This window comes from Trichechus manatus, unplaced genomic scaffold (assembly GCF_000243295.1).
Source record: "Trichechus manatus latirostris isolate Lorelei unplaced genomic scaffold, TriManLat1.0 scaffold00057, whole genome shotgun sequence".
Lineage (NCBI taxonomy): Eukaryota > Metazoa > Chordata > Mammalia > Sirenia > Trichechidae > Trichechus > Trichechus manatus.
This window is the reverse complement of record NW_004443993.1, coordinates 2,676,807-2,698,286: the sequence shown is the minus strand read 5'-3', so window position 1 is coordinate 2,698,286 and position 21,480 is coordinate 2,676,807. Positions and strand designations below refer to the sequence as shown.

At 48.3% G+C, this 21,480-nt stretch overlaps 2 protein-coding genes and 1 pseudogene across 2 annotated transcripts in view; 1 reads left to right on the top strand and 2 right to left on the bottom strand.

Annotated features, from left to right (window-relative positions):
• The window catches only part of LOC101344790 (zinc finger protein 420), a 347,019-nt gene that overhangs the window by 25,703 nt on the left and 299,836 nt on the right, over window positions 1-21,480 (bottom strand). The window lies entirely within an intron of this gene.
• LOC101346314 (claudin-19-like) lies at window positions 4,781-20,927 on the bottom strand (annotated as a pseudogene).
• The window catches only part of LOC111820956 (nuclease-sensitive element-binding protein 1-like), a 15,628-nt gene continuing 14,945 nt past the window's right edge, over window positions 20,798-21,480 (top strand). The window contains exon 1 of the mRNA XM_023733217.1: window positions 20,798-21,088. Coding sequence (XP_023588985.1) covers window positions 20,938-21,088 — 151 coding nt within the window. The 5' untranslated portion in view covers window positions 20,798-20,937. The remainder of the gene's footprint in view (window positions 21,089-21,480) is intronic.

Below are 21,480 nucleotides of genomic sequence, written 5' to 3'. Positions count from 1 at the left end.
GTTAACCAATGTCATAAAACAACATGTGTACTACTGTTTCATGAGAAACTATTTGTTCTGTAAGCCTTCACCTGAAGTACAATAAAATATAAAAAAAAAAAACAGTTGCCATTGAGTCAATTCCAACTCATGGTGACCCCAGGTGTTACAGAGTAAAACTGCAATCCATTAGGTTTTCAATAGGTGTGATCTTTCAAAAGTAGATTGCCAGGCATCTCTTCTGAGGCACCTCTGGGACCTTTTGGTTAGTAGTTGAGTGCTTAACCATTTCTGCCACCCAGGTACTCTACTATGAAGTAGTAAAATAGATTGCTCTCCATAATGTGGGTGGCTTCATCCAATTAGTTGAAGGTCTTAATTGCGAAAAGGGAATTTTCCCTAGGGTGTAGTCTGCCTCCAGACTATAGTTGACATTTTGCAAGAACTCCTTCTTCACTCTTTCCATCGGCTGGCCTATGGATTTTGGAACACAAGACCACAGGAATCTCGAGCCTGTCACTTGACTTACAGATTTTGGACTTCCCATCCCTGCCTCAATCTTTTGAGCCAGTTCCTTAAAATAAATCTCTGGATAGATAGATAGATATCTTAGATATCTTACTGGTTCTGTTTCTCTAGAAAACCCTAAGACAAGTAGCAAGAGTCTCTATTTATCATTCTTATATCACTGGTCAGGGGGAGTATATTAAATGATACAACTTGTAGATCTTAGAGGCATTTTTAAACCTTTTAATTTCTTCATTTTCAAACATACACACAGAGCAAGTAGAATAAACCCCCTAAGTACCAATGGCATCTTGCCAATGTTATTTTATAACTTCCCTGACTCTGAACTTTCTGTTCCTAGAGTATTTTCAAGCAAACCCGTTATATCATTTCAGTGTGTTCCTCTAACAGATAAGGATTTTTAGAAAAACAACCAATGTCATTATTACACAAAATTAACAGTAATTCCTTGATATCAATAATACTTAATCCACATGCCAATTTCTCAGGCACATGTTTTTTGACCCTCTTCCCAGGCAGTAGATGAGTTCCCTGCTCAACTGCTCCAGTGCCCCAGATTCAGTCCCCTTTGCTGAATATCTCCTGTTGCTGTGCTAAAACTTATATTATGGCCTGCCAATTTCATTCCTGGGGAACTGCTTGCTAATAAACAATGACCAAAGCTTTAAAGGAGCCCTGTGGTGCAGTGGTTAAGAACTCGGTTGCTAACCAAAAAGATCAGCAGTTCAAATCCACCAGCTGCTCCTTAGAAACCCTATGGGGCAGTTCTACTCTGTCCTTTCGGGTCGTTATGAGTCGGAATTGACTCGATGGCAACCGGTGAAGCTTTAAAAGCATGCCCTTTGAGTCTGAGCCTCACCTTCCTGCATCTCTTCCCAAGCCTTTAGCCTCAAGGCTAGGACAGTAAACAACAGCCTGGCTGGAGGCACTGGAAAATTGGCCCTGCCTCTGGTTGGCAGCCCAGGTGACCTTGATGTAGACATTTAAAATGGGTCTCGTGTGGGGAGGGGGTGGGGGTGGGAGTGTGAAAGAGGGAGAGAGAGACTGAGAAATCTAGGCACAGCTGGAGTTGCTTCAGGGGGAGGCCTAGGGGATCAGGCTTCCCAAACTCCTCTGGCTTCTCCAGACAACTTCTCAATTCTAAGATCCCACTACTTTTTTTTTTTGTTCCTATTGTGGTGCTCTGGTAGCACAGTGGTTAAGAGCTCAGCTACTAACCAAAAGACTGGTAGTTGGAATCCACTACCTGCTCCTTAGAAACCCTAGGGGGCAGTTCTACTCTGTCCTATAGGGTCACTATGAGTTGGGATCAATGCCACAGCAATGGGTGGAGAAAACATAATACAACAAAACTTACACCAACTCAACAATTTCTACATGTACAATTCAGTGACACTAATTACATTCTTCAAGTTATGCAACCGCTCTCACTATCCCTTTTCCAAATTAGTCCACCACCATTAACATAAACTCACTGTCCCCTAAGCAAAAATTCCCCCTTTCCTTCTCCCTCCCACCTTGGTAACCACTAATAATTTTTGGTTTCTATTTTTTGCTTATTTCATGTAAGTGTGATCACACAGTATTTGTCCTTTTGCAACTGACCAATTTCGCTCAGCATGATGTTTTCAAGCTTCATTCATGTTGTGGCCCGTTACTTTTTAAATCAGCATATTAATTTGGCTGTGCAGTTCAGCAAGGTGTGTGGCTATCTGACTCAACATCTCCAATCTCTAGCTGCAGCAGAAAGGGCTTCCCTTAACAAAAGCACAGACAAAGCTGGGTCCCCTCTGCTGTCAGGCGGCCACCTTGGCTGGAGCTTGTATCTCTTTCTCAGTCCCTCACTGGAGCCCACAAGAAGTCAACACATTCCATCCTGACATTTTTCTACCAGGTCCCAAGCCTCTGGTGCAGCCTGAACCCCAGCAGACAGACAATACATGATTTCCTGGCCAGCTGCTTCATGACCTAATAGCATGGATTGCCAAGTACAGCCTGGACTAAGGAGAAAGATCTTCTCAGCCCTGTGTCCCACCCCTTCTCAGCCAGTACCACATAGCAGAAGTCGTCACTGCAACATTCGATTCCTAGGTTCCAAATTCTGTGTTCATTAGGACTCTGTTGGCTGTGTGTAATGGGAATCAAAGTTAAATTGGTTAAGCAAAAAGGGGCTTTTATTGGAAGGACAGATGTGGGCATCTTACAGAGCAGCCTGGTCTCGCGAATGGCAAGTTGAAACCAGACTTTCTCTTCAGTGTTTCATCACCCCTCTTTTTGTAGTACATTTCTCCCTCCGCAGACCTCCTCAGAGTGGCAAGAAATGTGCCCCCCAATAGCCCTGAGCTTTAGGCCTCATAGAGACAGCCCTCAGTGCTGACCACACATTACAGTCACCTGGGGAGCTTATAAACACCCAGATGCCCAGGTCCACTCTGGACAAACTAAGTCAGAATCTTGGGGTGGGTGGGGCAGGAATCAGCTCCCCCAGGTGATTCTAATGTGCATCAGGGTAGAGAACCACTACACTGTAGCTTCAGCCACCTGGAGAGACCTTAGTTTTAGTTCTCATTCATGATTCTAGGGGCAGGTCTCTGATAATCCTATTTTGTTACAAGCCCTATGGCCAGAGGCTAGATGGGTTGTTCGAAATGGCCATCACCCAGGGGCCCTTGAGGATGTGCAGCAGCTGCCAGGCCAAGGTGCGCCGAGGGGAGGATCCCACAGCAGCTCCCCACTGTTTGCTTCTCTCCTCCCTTCCTGACCCTTGGTTGGAGCGTGTGAACAGTTTTCTCATCTTACTTTATCTCCGTCACTTCATCTCTCAGAGTCAAGCTGTGGGAGAAGGCTGAGCTGTGCACTGGGGATTTGGTGACTTGGTGTGTGATGTGGTCACCAGAGAGGTGGTGGAAGAGACCAGACTGAGTAGGCAGAGGAGGATGTGGGTGGCCAGGGAGGAGGGACAGTTGTGGACAACTCTTTCCACGAGGTTGTTGTGCAGATGAGAGAGAGATAGGGCAGTAGCCGAAGAGAGACACAGTATCCAGAGAGGACATTTGGGATGGGAGAGACCTGTGCATGTGGGGAGAGGCCAGCATGCTCTGGTTGGGGGATACTGAGGATGAAGGGCCCGGGCCTTGGGGCTGACCTAGGTTCATTTCCCTGCATCCCTCTGGGGCCTTTCCCCCTTCTATACTGTCATGGATTGAACTGTGTCCCCTCAAAATATGTATTAACTTGGCTAGGCCATGATTCCCAGTGTTGTATGGTTGTCCACCATTTTGTGATATGATGTGATTATTCTATGTGTTGTAAATCGTAACCTCTATGATGTTAATGAGGTGGGATTAGAGGCAGTTATGTTAATGAGGCAAGACTCAATCTACAGAATTAGGCTGAATCTTGAATCAGTCTCTTTTGAGATATAAAAGAGAGAATTGAGCAGAGGATAGGGACTTCACACCACCAAGAAAGAAGAGCCTGCAGTGGAGTGTGTCCTTTGGGTCCTTGTGCTGAGAAGTTCCTAGACTAGGGAAAGATTGATGACAAGGACCTTCCCCTAAAAAAGAAGAAAGCCTTCCCCTGGAGCTGGCACCACTCCCCACTCGGGTTCCAGGGCTGGATATTACTGGGCCTCAGCTGACCTGGGGAGGAGAAATGGTGGGGGCAGCAACAGGGGCAGAGCTGAGTGCTTCAGACCTTGCTCAGGGCAGTCCTAATGTCTGAAGGTCCTAATGTCCTTCCTTTGTTCATTTCTCCCCTTAGTGAGCTCCTACACAATGCCCCTGCACCCAACTCTGATCACTAGCACTTAGCTGGAGGGTAACCCAAAGACTGTCTCTTCGCTCAGCAGGACTCCCAAGGGCAGACCAGAGTAGCTGGGGCAGGGCTGTGTCTCCCTTCAGCCTGCTCCCAGTGCTGGGCTGGGCCTCCAGGAAGCCTCCAGGAATGGAGGGATCTCCATCAGGAAGGCCCTGGTGCCAAGCCCAAGGCCAGGCTACAGAGCCTACCTGAACAGGGGGCAGGAGCCCTGAGTTATTTCCTGCTCAGCTTTGAATGTGCCGTGAAGACCACCCAACACACCTTGGTCTCCTCACGTTTATGCCCAAGGGCCCCAGTGGCCAGCTCTGACCTCTCTGAGGCAGCCCTGCCCCAGCCACGCCACGGACAGACCAAAGGATATCACACTTGGGGCTGGATGCTAACTTCTCTCTCCAGAAAAGACCAAACAGTCTAGGTGTGACAGGGGGATAGACTCAGGTTGGGAACCTGGACATTACACACCCAGAGGGCCCTTGGCAGAGACGGACAATTTAACAATTGGTCTGAAAGTCAAAAGAGAGAGAGCTGGTGTCTTAGGCTGGGTTCTCTAGAGAAGCAAAACCAGTGGAGCGTGTATATGTATATATATACATAGACAGAGAGAGAGATTTATCTCAAGGAAATGGCTCATGAGGTTGTGGAAGCTGGCAAGTCCAAAAGTCTGTGGGTCAGGCATTGCCTGGAGGCTTCTCCTGACTCACATTGGCTGTAGAGGCTGACCAACCCAGAATCAGCAGGTCAGACGACAAGCTGCTGGCTCAAGTCTCAACAACTGGAGGTCAGATGATGACACTCCAGAAATAGGATCCAGAGCAAGCAAGTGAGCTTTGCCAGAACGTCCATACATATCAGGTGCAGGCCACACCCTCGAGGAAACTCTGCTTACAACTGATTGGCTGATCACATCAAATCACATCATGGAAGTGATTAGATTACTTATGGAAGATCACCAAATGGAGGATGATTACATGACACTAAGAATCATGGTCTAGCCAAGTCCACACAACATTAACCATCACAACTGTTAGTGGGGGTGAGCTGCAATGGCTGAGGGGGAGGCAGAGGCTGTGGCACTCAGGCCCAGACAGAGGGACTGGCCAGCTTAGTCCTATCTTGGCCCTGTCTTGCCTGGGGCCCATTCCCAGGGGTGACATGGTCTGTTCTAGCCCACAGTGTGGGTGTCCGTGGCAGCACCGGGCATACTGGAAAGACCTCTAAACCCGAAGTCAGAGAGACCAGAGCATATCTCTTTGTCTCTCTGAACCTCTGTTACCTTGTGTATAGCATGGGGAAGTTCACCATCCCTCACTGCCTTGTCCATGGATTGTTGTGAGAAGTCAGTGGGGGTCAGGGAGGCCAAGAGCTTTGCCCACCACAAGGTGCTGGGCACTAAAGTGGGTCCTATTCTCTGGTGTATCCCCAGGGCCTTTCACATAGCAGACACTCACATACTGTTTAGTGAGTAAGTGGACAGGTGAAAGGGATGGGACCTGGGCTGATGCACATGAGCCCATCCACCTGGTACCCAAGAGGCTGTGCAGGCAGGTCTGAGGGCTTGGACTTGTGCCTGCACCATGGCTGGGCCCCTGCCTCTTAGCATCTCTCTGTCTGGGCCTGGGTTTTGGATCTCAGGGTGGGTGTCTATGTGGGGAACAAGCTGCTCAGAGCCTGAGACTGTGTTCAGGGGACATCCTGTGCCCCACTGGCCCCAGCTGGAGTACTGGGCAAGGGAGCCACTAGGAAGGCTGGCTGCCAGGGCAGGCGGGACTCAAACATACTCTCCGGCAGCAGCCAAGGGCCCCGGCCAGTACAGCTGCCGGCTGCTGCTAGAACACTCAGGCTCTGGGCACGTGCAGCAGAGAAAGGAGCCCCACAGCATACCCAGGCCAGCAGAGGCCCAGCCCATGAATGGGCTGAATTCATACCTGCAAGGATAAAAAGGAAACTGTTAGGTGTGGCTGCAGTCAAGGGGGATGCTCCAGGCCTTCCCTCAACCTCACCCTCTCAGTGTCCCATTCCTTACCTGGGTCCTCACAAGCCTCTTCGCTAGCAGAGGGAGGGGTAAGTAAGGGAAGCTAAGGTTGAGGGACTCACAAGCCTCCCCGGTCTCTCTAGAGAAGTCAGGGTGAAGGCTTAGTCCTCCTCCTCTCCCTGCCCCAGCATATCAACACCATACAATGACCCAGGCCCAAGACGGGCCCTAGTCCCTGTTCTGTGCTACCTTGGGCAGGTCCCTGCCCCTCTCTGGGCCCATTTCCTCATCAGGCTGGTGGAGGGGGCACAGGAGGGGGACGAGGTCTGGTCAGTGAGGAGCAGAGCAAGCCCAGTATCCTCTTCCTCTCAGTTCCTGTCCGGCCCACGAAACTCCCCACAGGGCTCCCCACTGCCCTCTGGGAGAAAGCCAGTCTCCTCAGCCTACACACTGGGCTCTTCCAAAGGGGACCTTGCTGGCCTTCTCGGCCAGCCTCTGCCATGTCCTGGCTGTACCTCTCTGTGCCTTTGCACAAGGCCCTCCTCCTCCTGGGGCATCCCCTCTCTTCTGTGCCTACTGAGCTCCTCCACCTTCAGGGCCTAGTTCAAATGTCACCTCCTCTTGCGGATTTTCTGTGATAACTCCCCTCCTCCTCCAAGAATTCCTCCTCTATGCTGGCCTGGCCTCCTGCCCTGACCACTGACTCTGCTCGCGTTCACTCATTCATTGCCTGGCTTGTTTAGTTCCCTGGGGAGCACCTTGAGGGCAGAGGGACATCTGATTCCTGTGTCCCCAGCACAGGGATTAAGCCTCATACAGGTGAGGGCTCCTCTTTTCCTCCTACTCTACAACTGTCTCCTCCAGGAAGCCCTCCTAACTGTGACAGCCCAGCATCTTTTCCCATCCTTCCTCCACCCCAGGACCCATTGGGATGCCAGGGTTGAGATTATTCCATCCTTTGCTCTTGGCAGGGCTGAGAGGAAGGGCCCAGGCCCTTCGAGAGCCTCCTGTCCTGCCCCCATGCCCTCAGTCTTACAAGTCCTGCCTATTCTAATCTCCTAAATATCTCTCAGCCTGTTCTTCCTCCATCTCCACCCCACCTCCCTGGCCCCAAGCCCTCTTGTAGAGACTTTCACGACCACCCCCTTACTGGTCTTGCCTCTCCCCGCAAGCTGCACAGCACAGCCAGAGGGACTGCTGCCTTCCACTCCCAGGGCAAAGAATCACATTCTTCCTAGCACTGCAAACGCCAGCATGTTCTGCTCCAGTCACTTCTCCAACCTTCTCTCCCTGAGTGGAAGTAACCGCTGCCTCCTGCAGGAAACTGCGCCAGCCCTGCCGCCACCAACAAGATAGCACATAGGTTTGTTGAACACTCTCCAGTGGGCCAGGCACTGTGCTGAATTCCTCAATGCATCTTCACATTGAGCCCTAACCACCACCCCCTGGTGGTTTACAAGGGGAAGAAACCAGGCATAGAAAGATTAAGTAACTTGCCAAGGCCACACAGTCAGTACCTGCAGAGCCAGGATTTTAACCCAGGCCAGGGCCCTTCACCCTCACCACTCTCACTCCTTGGGAAGTTCCCACTACTCCTGGGTGCCCACTGCTGGCCTCCCTCCCCTCCTCCAGGCGCAGCCACACCCCACCTGGTTCCCCACTCCAGAGAGCTTCTCAATAATAGCACCTGGGTCCTGCCCCCCAATTTCCCTCCACAACTGCCCCGTGCAGGTCTGGCTCTTAGACGACAGCTGGACGAAGGCCAGTGGCTCCAGAAGATGTAGAGCAAGGAGGCCTAGCCTGTCCCCCCAGCCCAAGCCATGCCTTGGCACTCACCTGGCATTGACAGGTGTGCCCAGGTTCAAGAACCCCTGGGTCACCAGGGTGGCATACCACAGACAGCTGTCAATGTGCAGAGGCCTAAGGACAAAGGAGGGGGTACTCAGCTCTGCTCCGGTCCTGGCCACCCAGGGCTGGGGCTGCCTGCCATGGCCAAGATGGTGGAGAAGGAGTCAGGGGCACTCACCCACCAGGAGAAAGAGGGCAACCTGGGAGATGGCTACACGGCCCTTGGTGATGGGTTTGCTGTCTCCGACCAGCATGCACTTCATGTCAACCACACTGAGGACCATGGCCAAGAAGCTCAGGGGCATGGCCACCACCATCAGAACTCATGCTGACTGGATGTTACCTGGGGCTGGCGGGAGGGCACCAAGTGAGCTGCTAGCAGTGTAGACGTGGGGGAGGGGTACCTCAGGGTCTGGCCTGAGGTGGGAGGAGTCGCAACAGGGGAAGGGTTTGAGCAGGAGCTAGACTAGAGGTCAGACCCCTGCAGGCAGGTGTGAGGAGATAAGTGAGGGGCCCTGCATGTGACATGACGAGGGTGAGGACAGGCCTGCGTGGGGAAGGTGAGAGTCCCCTTCACAATTAACTCTATTTTTCACTCCCACGTGCAGACAATTTTGGTGGTGGGGGGTGCAATTGAAGTTCTCTTTTCCGATTCTTTCTGCCCCGGGGACTCCCTCTTGGGCCTGGCTTGTCCCTCCAAAGCAGCTGCGGGCAGCTCTTCCTGGGGCCCTTGTGGATTCAGCAGAAGGAAGAGCTGAAGGTGTCTGAGGCCCGGCTCAGCCCAGTTTGGCCCTCTATGAGGGACCCCTCCCCTCAGCCATCTGATTCTCATCACCTTCCCCTCTTCCCTTTGAGTTACCCACACCTACCTGCCATGTGCTTGCCTCTCTGTGGGTGCTTGGGTCATCCCTGGGCCCCATGGGTGCCTGAGGGAGGCCTGAGGGCCTGCCTGTGATGGATGCAGCGGGGGCATGTGATAGCAGCCCCAGCTCAGGCTGCCTGCGGGGCTCTGGGCAGGATGAGGATGGGTAGGCCTTCCCACACCAGATTAGAGGCTGCAGTGGGGCTTGTTTACAACCCAGCTGTCTGTCTCAACTCCACAGCCTGGGAGGAGAGAGACCTGTGTACCCAAGCACTGTGTGTGTGTGTGTGTGTGTGTGTGTGTGTGTGTGTGTGTGTGTGTGTACATGCCACCTGGGGTGGCAGGACTGGTAAGTGGGTGTGTGTGCCCAAGTTTGTCTGTATACAGAGGATGGCAGAGGTGGAAGGCAGGGTCTTCACTGAGCATTTCTTGTCACTCGATCCTCCCAGAGCCCTGTGAGGGTCTTAGTACCCCCCTTACTGATGGGGACAGGGGGACACAAAGAGGCTTAGTGACCTGTTCAAGGTTAGAGTGGCAGAACAGGAATCTGGGCCCATGGCTGCCAGGCCCTAGAGCCCCTGCCCACGGTGGGACATGAGGATGGCCTGGGTTTTTTAATGTATACAGTGATGGTATCGGGGGGAGTGTGGAGGGGGAGACTGGAGAGCAGAGCCCAGAGCTGATGCAGACTGTGGGGAAGGCTGTTTCCCAGCCTCCCTGTACCCCGCATTCCATTCTCCTACCCAGTCGGCCGAGGCCCATTGTCCAGGGCAACTCACCCGCCTCCCCAAGCCAGTGGAGGCCTACCATCCCAGGGTGGCCCGCCCACCCCAGGCAGTAGAAGCTTAACATCCAGGATGGCCCACCCCCACCCCCAGCCAGTCGAGGCCTACTGTCCAGGGTGAGCAGTGAGTCGAGCTTGCACTGCACCTGCCCTGTGCTCTGGGAGGTGCGGGATATCCAGAGCCCTTCATAGAGGCCCACGGCCGTGATGATGGTGTTGCCTCCATAGGAGGACTGCTTCCACTGTGGCAGGTCCATGCTGGTGATGGTGCCCATGCAGCCACCAAGAAGTAGCCCAGGAGCTGAGGCCCAAGTTGGTCATGGCCCAGGAGAGGGGGCCAGGGATCACAGGGTTCAGATCTGGGCCCGGGTCCCTGGGAGGGCCAGGGTCATGGAAGCATGAGGGGGCAGGGGGATGCGGCTGAGTGGTTGATTATCTTAACTTTGGTGATATTCTTTGTGAAACAGAAATTCTGAATTCTGATGAGGTCAAAATTATCAGTCTTTTATGGCTTTTCTTTTATCTCATTTAAGAAGGGCTTTTACTACCTCAGACCATAATGTCTTTTACATTTTTTCTAATATTTCTAGGTTTTATTTTTATACTTATAAAATTATCTATAATTTATTTTTCTGTATAGTATAAAATAAGATTCTGTCTTTTTCTTTTCCCCCAAATGGAGATCCAGTCAAATACCACACCATTTTAATGACTGTGCATAGCTCTATCTGTGACTTTGTGTTCACAGCATCTGGCACTTACAGGCATTCGGCATAAATTCATTACATGAATTAATAGGGAGGGAGAATGTCAGGCATTTTCAGCCAGGAACTGAGGCAGGAATGCACAAGGGTGTGCTAGAAACTGCATATGGGCCTCTCTTGTCAAGCCACAGGGTCCCTTTTCAGGCCCAAATGATACCCTGAGCTCTCCTTTCAGCCAATACTGGTGGTCTCTAGGATTCAACCTGCTCTGCCCCTTCAGTAACTGCCAGCCAATCCTTCCCTGTCCAACTTCTTTCTTTGCTGTAACTAAAGTTGAGCTTACAGGTCTTTTTTCTTCTAAAGATTGACCGCTGATCACTACTGGAGGACAGTAGATAACAAAAAGAATAAAGTTTATTAGAAATTCTTTACATTTGGGACTTCTTTTTTGTATTTTTCTGAGTCCCTGACAGAAAGTTATTGGAAATCCTTGTTGGGAGTTGTATTTCTGAGGCTGAGATAATCAACCCTTCCCTGTTTCTCACTCAATATTAACAAAGATCATGTGAACCTTTGCCCGCATGAAAGCCCTTCTCAGCCTGCACTCCAGTGGAACAAATTCCTCAGATGGCCATTTTACATTCCAGAGGCCCTCTAGACTGTCCAATGGACAATCGTTTTTGTGATGATGGAAATGTTCTATATCTGCACTATCAAATATGGTAGACAGCTTTCTTCAGTTCATTGTTTCCCAAATTCTCTTAAAGATAAAAATCATTTGGGGGCATTTGTTAAGCCTACTAGTTCCAAGGTCCCTCCCCTGGAAAGTTTGATTGAGTGGGTTTAGGGTGGGACCTAGGAAGCTATGTTTGTAGCAAACATCTCAGATGCTTCTTGTCAGAGCAGTGTGGGTTTAAACACTGCTTTAGGCAGTGCTGGGATGAATATTTTTAATATTTGCATCTTAGAAAAAATAAATAACTAGCATAAGACATAATTATACAGATATTATAGCTTAGAAAAAGGCAAACTTAAAGTTCAAATAGTGATTAGGTTAAAAAATTAATTGTTCTTTTAGAAGGTAGATATATCCCCCATTCTGGAATTACCTGATTCCTTCTTGCAGGGGATGATTATGAAAGACATGTTAGTGGCACTTGGGCTGTTCCTTCCTTCATTCCACAACTAAACACGAATTACTTAAGACAGGTTCTGTGCTATGTATGGGGATACAAATTTGAAAATCCCAGTTCCTGCCTTCAAGGAGCTCACAGTCTCATGGGAAAACTGACAATTACAGTACAATAAAGTACTGGATTAGAGGTTTTGGACAAGTTGCAGGAAAGAGTGAATACCTGTGTCTGCCTGGGGTTGTTTGGAAAGAGTGCAGATGAGGTGATGCTTCAGCTCAGTACAAGAAAGAATAGGCCTTGTCAGGTGTCTAAATCTGGGGAGGGTATTCCAGGCAGAGGGAACAGCATGTGCAAATGTACAAAGGCAGGAAACAGCATAAAGTGTAAGGGGAACTACAAATAATTCTATATAGTCAAAGCAGGAAAGTATGAATAGGTATGAGATGAGGTTGGAGGGAGGCAAGGGCCAGTTTGTAAGAGCCACGCTAAGGAGTTCAAATGTTATCCTGAGGGCTGGGCTGGGCTTCAGGCAGTATCTACATTTTCCCACCAGGGAGTGAATCCGTTATGCTCCTGAAATTCTTAAAGGAGATACCTACTCTCCAGAAAGAACCACTATAGAAGCTGTCTTAGGCTGGGTTCTCTAGAGAAGCAAAACCAGTGAAGTATATATATACATACATATATATATATATAAAGATAGAGAGATTTGTCTCAAGGAAATGGCTTGTACGGTTGTAGAGGATGACAAATCCCAAGTCTGTGGGTCAGGCTTCAGGCTGGAGGTTACTCATGATTCAGGTAGCTTCAGGGGCTGATGAACTCCAGATCGGTCAGATGGCAGGCTGTTGGCTCACAAACTGCAGAGGCTGAAGAATCCAAGATCAGCAGTAAGATGGCAGGCTGCTGGCTCAAGTCCCAAGAACTGGAGGTCAGATAATGACAAGCCAGATACAGGATCCAAAGTGAGCAAAACCCAGTGAGCTCTGCCAGAATGTCTATATATATTGGATACAGGCCGCACCCCCAAGGAAACTCCTCTTACAACTGATTGGCTGATCACATCAGATCACATCATGGAGGTGATTATATTACATCACAAAATGGAGGATAACTACTTCATTACATAACTGCTAAATTACATCATTACAAAACTGCCGAACTACATCATTATGTAACTGCCAAACCACTAAGAATCATGGCCCAGCCAAGTTGACACACCACCTTAACTATCACAGTCCACCCTTTGTCAAATTCACACCTGTACACATCTCCTTAAACCACACACATTCTCTAAATAAAGACACTTATAAAGTTATACTTGTGCCTAACATTATACAACATGCATACAACCAAAAATGCACGAGCCCCATTTACATCTTATATTTTATAAGTGAAGAAAACAAAAATATTTGATGCACACATACAAGGCAGAAATACTCATAATAATTACAGTCCTCATCTCTGCAACTGGTCACATGATCATAACTGGCATTTAGAACTACCTTCTTCCACCACCCATTTCATATTCCCTTTGCCTTCAGCAAGCACCTCCGCTGGTTGTGGATCTTTGCTGGTGGGGTGACTCAAACCTTCATTCCTGAAGGGTCTGGGCCATTAGTAGTCATATCAGAATTGGGTCACTGTAGTTTTCCATTGACTTTAATCACAGGGCGTGGTAGTATTAACAGACCTCCTAAGGGATCGCCTGTATTCCAGAAATGATGTTGTTGTTGTTAGGTGTCATCGCGTCAGTTCTAACTCATAGCAACCCTATGTACAACAGAACGAAACACTGCCCAGTCCTGCGCCATCCTCACAATCATTGTTACGCTTGAGCCCACAGGTGCAGCCACTGTGTCAATCCATCTTGTTGAGGGTATTCCTCTTTTTTGCTGACCCTCTACTTTACCAAGCATGATGTCCCTCTCCAGAGACTGATCCCTCCTGATAACGTGTGAGACGTAGTCTTGCCATCCTTCCTTCTAAGGAGCATTCTGGACATACTCTTCTTTATCTCCATTGTGTAATATCAATCTGATTTCCCTCTGATAATCAGGATCAATCACACCAGCCAGTACAGAACTCCCTTCTTTGCCTGTTGATCCTGAGGCAAGAGGAGCCCAAAGCGGCCAGGCGGCATTCTTAAATTCCAGTTCAATGTAATCATTGTGTCTCCTGGTGGCCCATGCTTAAGTGTTCAGTCTCTACTAAGGCCCAGTAACCAACCAAAAGCTGTTTCTCAAAAGGAGAGTAGTTATCTGCAGAGAAAGGCAGGGCTTTGCTCCAAAATCCTAAAGGTCTGTGCTGTGATTCACCAATAGAGGCCTGCAGAAGACTCCAAACAGCATCTCTATGTGCTACTTACATTTGAAGCACAATTGGATCAGCCCGATCATACGGCCCAAGTGGCAGATAAGCATGCACGGCAGCCTGAACCTGTTGCAAAGCCTTCTCTTGTTCTGAGCCCCACTCAAAACTAGCAGCTTTTCAAGTCACTTGATAAATAGGCCACAGTATCACACCCGAATGAGGGATATGTGGCCTCCAAATTCAAAGGGGCCCAACTGGTGTTGTGCCTCCTTTTTATTTGTGAAAGGGGCCAGATGAAATAACTTATCTTTTACTTTAGAAGGAATATCTTGAGATGCCTCACACCACTGGACCACTAGAAATTTCACTGAGGTTAAAGGTGGCTATATTTTTGTCAGATTAATTTCCCACCCTCTAAGATGCAAATGTTTTCCCAATAAGTCCAGGGTCATTGACACTTCTTCCTTACTAGGTCCAATCAGCATAATGTCATCAATGTAACAGACCAGTGTGACGTCTTGTGGAAGGGAAAGGTGATCAAGGTCCCTGAGGGCTAAATTATGACATGGGGCTAGAGCATTAGGTAGGACAGTGAAGGTGTGTTGCTGGTATTGCCAGCTTAAGGCAAACTTTCTGGTGTTCCTTCAAAACAGTGATAGAGAAAAAGGCATTATTTAGATCAACAGCTGCATATCAGGTAAGAGAAGATGTATTAATTTGCTCAAACAATGAAACCACATTGGTAAAAGCAGCTGCAATTGGAGTCACCACCTGGTTAAGTTTACAATAATCCACTGTCTTTCTCCAAAATCCATCTGTTTTTTGCACAGGCCCAAAAGATGAATTGAATGGAGATGTAGTGGGAATCACCACCCCTGCATCCTTCAAGTCCTTGATGGTGGCAGTAATCTCTGCAATCCCTCCAGGAATGCAGTATTGCTTTTGGTTTACTATTTTCATAAGTAGGGGCAGTTCTAATCACTTCCACTTGGCTTTTCCTACTATAATAGCCCTTACTCCACTTGTCAGGGATCCACTGTGGGGGTTCTGCCAGTTCCTGAATAAGTCTAACTCAATTATGCATTCTGGAACTGGGAAAATCACTACGAGATGGGTTTGATGACCCACTGGACCCACAGTGAGATGAACCTGAGCTAAGACTCCATGAATAACCTGACCTCCATACATGCCCACTCTGACTGGTGGGCCAAAGTGACATTTTGGGTCTCCAGGAATTAATGTCAGTTCACAGCCAGTATCCACCAATCCCCTAAAAGTCTGATTATTTCCTTTTCCCCAGTGAACAGTCACTCTCGTAAAAGGCTGTAGATCCCTTTGGGGAAGGCTGGGAGAAGATTTGCAGTATAAATTTTTGGCAGTGTACTGGTGTCCTTCCTCAAGGGGACCTAGCCTCCCCTTCATTCAAGGGGTTGTGGGTCTTTAAACTGGCTCAAGTCTGGGAATTGACTGAGGTGCCCTGACTATTCTAGTGATTTGAGTTAGACTGCCATTCGCTTGGTCTACAATTTTGTTGCTTGTACAGATCAAGTAAACATTTAGTAGATTTCCCACCTATTTCACTCCTAGAGACACCATGACTAAGTAGCCAACACCATAAGTCTATACAAATCAGATTATTCTGATTACTGCTTTAACTCCACTGTCCATTATGGTAACCACATCCACCTTGTCTTTGTCAGTTGAGTGCCACCACTTGGCCCCTACCACCATGGGATCCAGTCAGCCCCATTGTAGTTAGGTGTCTTAATTCAGTTAGGGCAGTCCCACTGTCAAATCTGACTTACATAAAATTGCAATCACAGTAGTCTTCAAGGATGCTGGAGCTCCCTTCACAAATTTGTTCCTCACTATTGTGGTAAAAGGTGTGTCCTCTGGGCATTCCATCTGTGGGTCTCTGTATCTAACCTGAGAAATCCACTCTAGCATGCCAATTTCCCTAAGCCTTTGGATACCTTCTTCTAGTATACCAATGCAGGTCTGGTACTTCAACTTGATTTAGTGTTGGCCACCACATAATCCATGCTTCAGCAAACCAACCAAATAAACTGTTAGATCCTTCCCTAACCTCTTGTGCTGAAACATTGAATGAAGAATGCTTAGTGGGCCCATATCAATAAACTCAGACTGATCCAACTTTTTGTTCTCTGCACCATTATCCCACATGCTTAATAGCCATTCCCACACATATTCCCCAGGTTTCTGTTTGTACATATTAGAAAAGTCAATCAATTCTTTTGGAGTGTAGCATACCTCCTCCTAGGTCACACTTTGTACTTCACCTCTCTGGGACTTAAGTCTTGTTATAGGTCTAGAAGAAAAATGGGTGGTAAAGGTGGGTCCTGGGAACATTCAGCAATGTCTTAAGGTATTTACCTCAGGGATGCCTTAGGCAATACCTCAGACAAAAATTCTTCAGGCACAGCTAGGTTAATCTCATCAGATGGATGTGGAAGTGTTACCCAAATAGGGTCCGTGTCCTGGAGCAGCTGAGCCAATGAAACACACTCCAAGTCAGAAAGAGTGAGAAAGTTTTTAATTCAGGAAATGTACTCCACTGGGGACCCAGCAGCAATACAGGCTGTCTCTACGGAGTCCCAAAAGGCATTTTTACATTAGAGTTTATATATGATTTTTACAAAGGTTAAAAGTGTTGTTATTCACCTCAAGATAATTACAAGAGACTCTTTATCATACTAAAGAGATAGGGAACCGGACATTTCCTTATCAGGCTAAAAATATACATCTCTGACATCTGGGCTCTAGTCTTCCTGTGGGGGATCCTAAGTCATAAAGCAGAGTCATTAACAAAGGTATGTGCAAAACAAAGCCATTAGTGAAAGTATGCAAAAAGGGAGAAGGCAAAGAGAAAAGAACTTACAGGTTCATTATGGAGTTAGTCATGTCAAGCCCTCAGTTGCCCATTTTGAAAAGGAGAAAACATGCCAAATAGGATCACAAAAGTGATAATGGTTTTACTGGGGAGTGTGGCTTAGCCAACAAAGATGGAGCGACCTCTTCAGATGCGAGTAGGAGGGATGGTTCTTTTAGCAGGAGTGATTTAGTGGAATTTAGGGGCTCAGTGTCCCCAGCTTCCTAATGATCTGCCCATATGTTCTCATCCCAAGTATTAGGATCCCATTTCTTCCCAATAAATGCCCTCACTTTAACTTCAGACACCATTCGAGATTGGGAATTCATTGGCATTGTAATTTATCCAGTCTTGCGACAAGACTCTGGGTTTGGTCTTCAGCAATATTAGCTCTGTTATTACAAGAAATAAGGCTTTCTTTCAGGGTATAAGTGGCAATTTTGAGTTCCTTTATGCAGTGCTTGAGCTGTGACTCTGAAGCCCTGAATTCATATCTTTCTTTCACCACTTTTTCTAGCGAAAGTAGTACCAAACAATCAACTTCCCTATACTTCTCATTCTGACAAAATTGTAGAAAAGCATCAAATATTTGATCACCCAAAGCCTCACTTCTCACCAATACTTGATCTATTGGCGGTGATATTTTGTGTATTAATGTTGTCACCTCATACCATGGGTTGCCGGTGCCCTCTTTACTACTGGAGGCAGAGTCATCAACGCCTTTAAGACTAGTCAGACTTGAGAACCAATTTAGAAAACTCATCCTTACAATTTTGTTTCTCTAGAAGGACTCTCAGTACCGAATGTCTTAGGCTGGGTTCTCTAGAGAAGCAAACCCTCTCTCTCTCTCTCTTCATATAGTCCAACTTCTCAGATTATTTGCTCAGCATACAGATTGAATAAGTATGGCAAAAGGAAACAACTCTTGTGCACACCTTTCCTCACTTTAAACCATGCAGTATGAACTTCTGCCTTTTGGTTTATGTACAGGTTCCTGAAGAGCACAGTTAAGTGTTCTGGAATTCTCATTCTACACAATGTTATCCATAATTTGTTATGAATGTTTGTCTTAGCACATAGTATATATTTTACCTTTCTGTGCATAGAAAACACTTAATACCTCCAAACGCACTAAAACATCTTAAAAATAATAATAATAATATATAGATGTATATATATATAGAGAGAGAAACAGGGAGGAAGGGAATGAGAAGGAAAGAGAGACAGAGAGATTTGTCTCAAGGAAACGGCTCACACAGTTGTAGAGGCTGACAAATCCCAAGTCCGTGGCTCAGGCATGAGGCTTGAGGTTTCACCTGACTCAGGTATCTGCAGGGGCTGACGAACGCGGGATAAATGTTAGAGAGGTTGTGGAGAGATGGGAACACTTATACATTGCTAGTGGGAAAGTAAAAGGGTACAACCACTTTGGAAATCAATTTGGTGCTTCCTTAAAAAGCTAGAAACAGAAGTACCATACAATCCAGCAATCCCACTCCTTGGAATATGTCCTGGAGAAATAACAGCCATCACACAAGTAGATATATGCACACCCATGTTCATTGCAGCACTGTTCATGATAGCAAAAAGATGGAAACAACCTAGGTGCCCATCAACAGACAAATAAATAAACAAATTATGGTATATTCACAAAATGGAATACTATGCAATGATAAAGAACAACGATGAATCCGTGAAACATAACATGGAGGAATCTGGAAGGCATTATGCTCAGTCAATTTAGTCAGTCACAAAAGGGCAAATATTGTATAAATATTGAGATTGGAGGCACCCCAGAAGACATGGCGTCCAGACTGTTAACTCAGAACTAAAACCATTCCGTAAGCCGACTCTTCAAAGATTAGACTGGGCTAGAAGACATGATACTTGTGAAGAGTGTGTTTCTTAGTTCAAGTAGATACATGAAACTACATGGCAGCTCCTGTCTGGAGGCGAGATGAGAAGGCAGAAAGCGATAGCAGCTGGTTGAACAGACATGGGAAATTCAGGGTGGAAAGGAGAAGTGTGCTGTCACATAGGGATAGCAACTAGGGTCACATAACAATGTGTGTATAAATTTTTGTATGAGAAACTAACTTCAGCTGTGAACTTTCACCTAAATCACACACACACAAAAATATTCAGTGTCCATAAATTAAGTTTTATTGGAACACAGCTGCACTTGTTGACAAATTGTCTATGACTGCTTTCAGGCTGTAAAGGCAAAGGTGAGTAATTGAAACAGAACCCTAAGGCCCACAAAGCTTAAAATATTTACTATCTGCCCCTTCAAAAAAAAAAATGCCTACCCCTGCTCTAAGTAATAGATGATGATGCCCTGCACTTGGAAGTAGCAGTAGGTATGAAGAGACCCTGGGCTGACGTTTAGAGATTTTTAGGAGTGATTTGGGAGGTCTTCCAGAGGTGGAATTGACAGACCTAGATGATACCGATAGGGGTGAGGACTAGTACTGCTCTAGCCTTCTAACTGGTTTCCCTACTTCAATTCATGCCCCTCTACAACGGATTCTCCACTCAGCGGCCATTTAAAAAAGATCATGCCACCCTCTAGCTTACAATTCTAAAATTACTTTTCTCATCATTGCCCTTACGATAAATTTCACATAAAACATTCCTAATTTGATCTTGCTTACCTCTAGAACCCCGTGTCTTCATTGTAGTCATATCCCATTGCCATCGAGTAGATTCTGATTCATAGCGACCCTATAGGACAGAGTAGAACCGCCCCATAGAGTTTCCAGGGAGTGCCTGATGGATTTGAACTGCCGATCTATTTGGCTAGAAGCTGTAGCACTTAACCACTACACCACCAGGGTTGCCTTTCTAGTCATATAGAACTACTTTATTCGCATTTCCTACGAGACGCCATCTCTTCTTGCCTCTGGACCTTTGTATAAACTTTTCTGTGCCTGGAAAGGCAGCATTCTACCTTCCTCTTCCCACTTGCACTCCAAAAATGCCTTGTACTTTCACAGCTCCGGAGTGGAACTGGGTGTTCAAATTTCTGCCGCCACCCCGAGACTGAATTCCGGAAGGCTGAAACTGACTCAGCAGATAGTAGACGCTTAATAAAGAACGAATGAAGGTGGACTTAAGCAATTAAAACGTGAATAGTTTCACATAGCTGTTGTAAGGCTAAAATGCATGAAAAATGCCTAGTTTGCTCAATAAACCTGAGTTCAGATTAAATCTGATGTGTGGCCAATGCGAGAAGACGTGAATACTTAACAAGACACATTCCTCAGATGTCTGGTAAAATGGATCCGACGGCAGGTCCCCATGGAGTGTACGCCCGCCCCCCACCCTCCATATGCTGAGCAGGGGCCGTCTGAGATCCCACGTTGTCCCTCCAAGGTGACTGCTTCACCAAAAGCGGACGCTCCTCTAACGCGAACGTTTAAGGTCTGTTGCAGAAATTTGCCGCTGTACTGCGAGTACACGGCCCCTATAGAAAAGACTGCGCTATCCCAGCGATAGCCGTCTGCCGTCACAAGGACCGTTTTTGGAACGGGAAGGAAGGGAAGCCTATCCACAAGGGGTTAAGGTGTCGGACTCCCTTCCGAGCCCAGGGTCAGCCTGGGTAATCCCGGCCAAGGCGTTTGGCCATGCCTTTCCTTTGACCGGGGCACCACCCTAGCCGTGGAGTCGGTTCGCCCAGGATGCTGCCTCGTGAAAACTCAAGCCCTGTCCGACCGCTTTCTCTGGTACTCTGTTGTTCTCATACTAACTCTAAACTCTAGTTCCGGTCTCTATGGAGGCGGCGGAGACAGGAACGGTTGTGTAAGTCGGTCCGCCGTCTAGCAGCCAATGAGAGTGGAGGAGTGATGAAGTCTTAGCCAATAGGAGCAGGGAATTGGGGTCAGGTGGTGAGACTGACAACAATGTTGACCAGTGAGCGGCGTTTAGGGCGAGTAGATCTCAGGACTTATCCCGCCTGTCCCGCCATTATCGCTAGTTCGATCGGTAGCGGGAGCAGAGCCGACCCTACAGATCCCCGAGGAGCACGACTGCCGCCGCCGCCGGCCTAGTTACCATCACACCCCGGCAGGAGCCGCAGCCGGCCCCAGTCACCATCACCGCAACCATGAGCAGCGAGGCTGAGATCCAGCAGCCGCCCGCCGCCCCTGCCCTCAGCGCTGCTGACTCTGAGCCCGGCACCACTGGCAGCGGCGCAGGAACCGGCGGCCCAGGCGGCCTCGCATCGGCGGCGCCTGCCAGCGGTGACAGTGTCGTCGGTGAGGGCCGGACGGGGACGAGGGTGGGGCCATGAGGGAATCCTGGCAGTGGAACCGTTAACCGCAGCGGGGTGAGCAGGCGAGAACGGATGCCCCTCCCCCACGCCCTCATTCACTCACGGGAGCTGGCCCGCGTGTCCCGCAGCCGCGCCCGCTGCTTCCTGCGCCCCCTGTGGACTCGTGCGCCGCGGCCGCGGCCGCGTGTGTGGCTGGGCGCCGTGTCGCCAGCCCGCCTTGTGAGCTCCCGCCGTAGTTCCTCTCTCTCGTACCCCGCTCTCTCCTCCAGTACCCTGAGGCGCGCCGCGCCGCCTCCGCAGGCCAGAGTGGGCCCTGGTGGCTTCCCCTTCCCTCCCTCACTGCTGTGCACCCTACAGCCGCGCCCACTCGCGCTG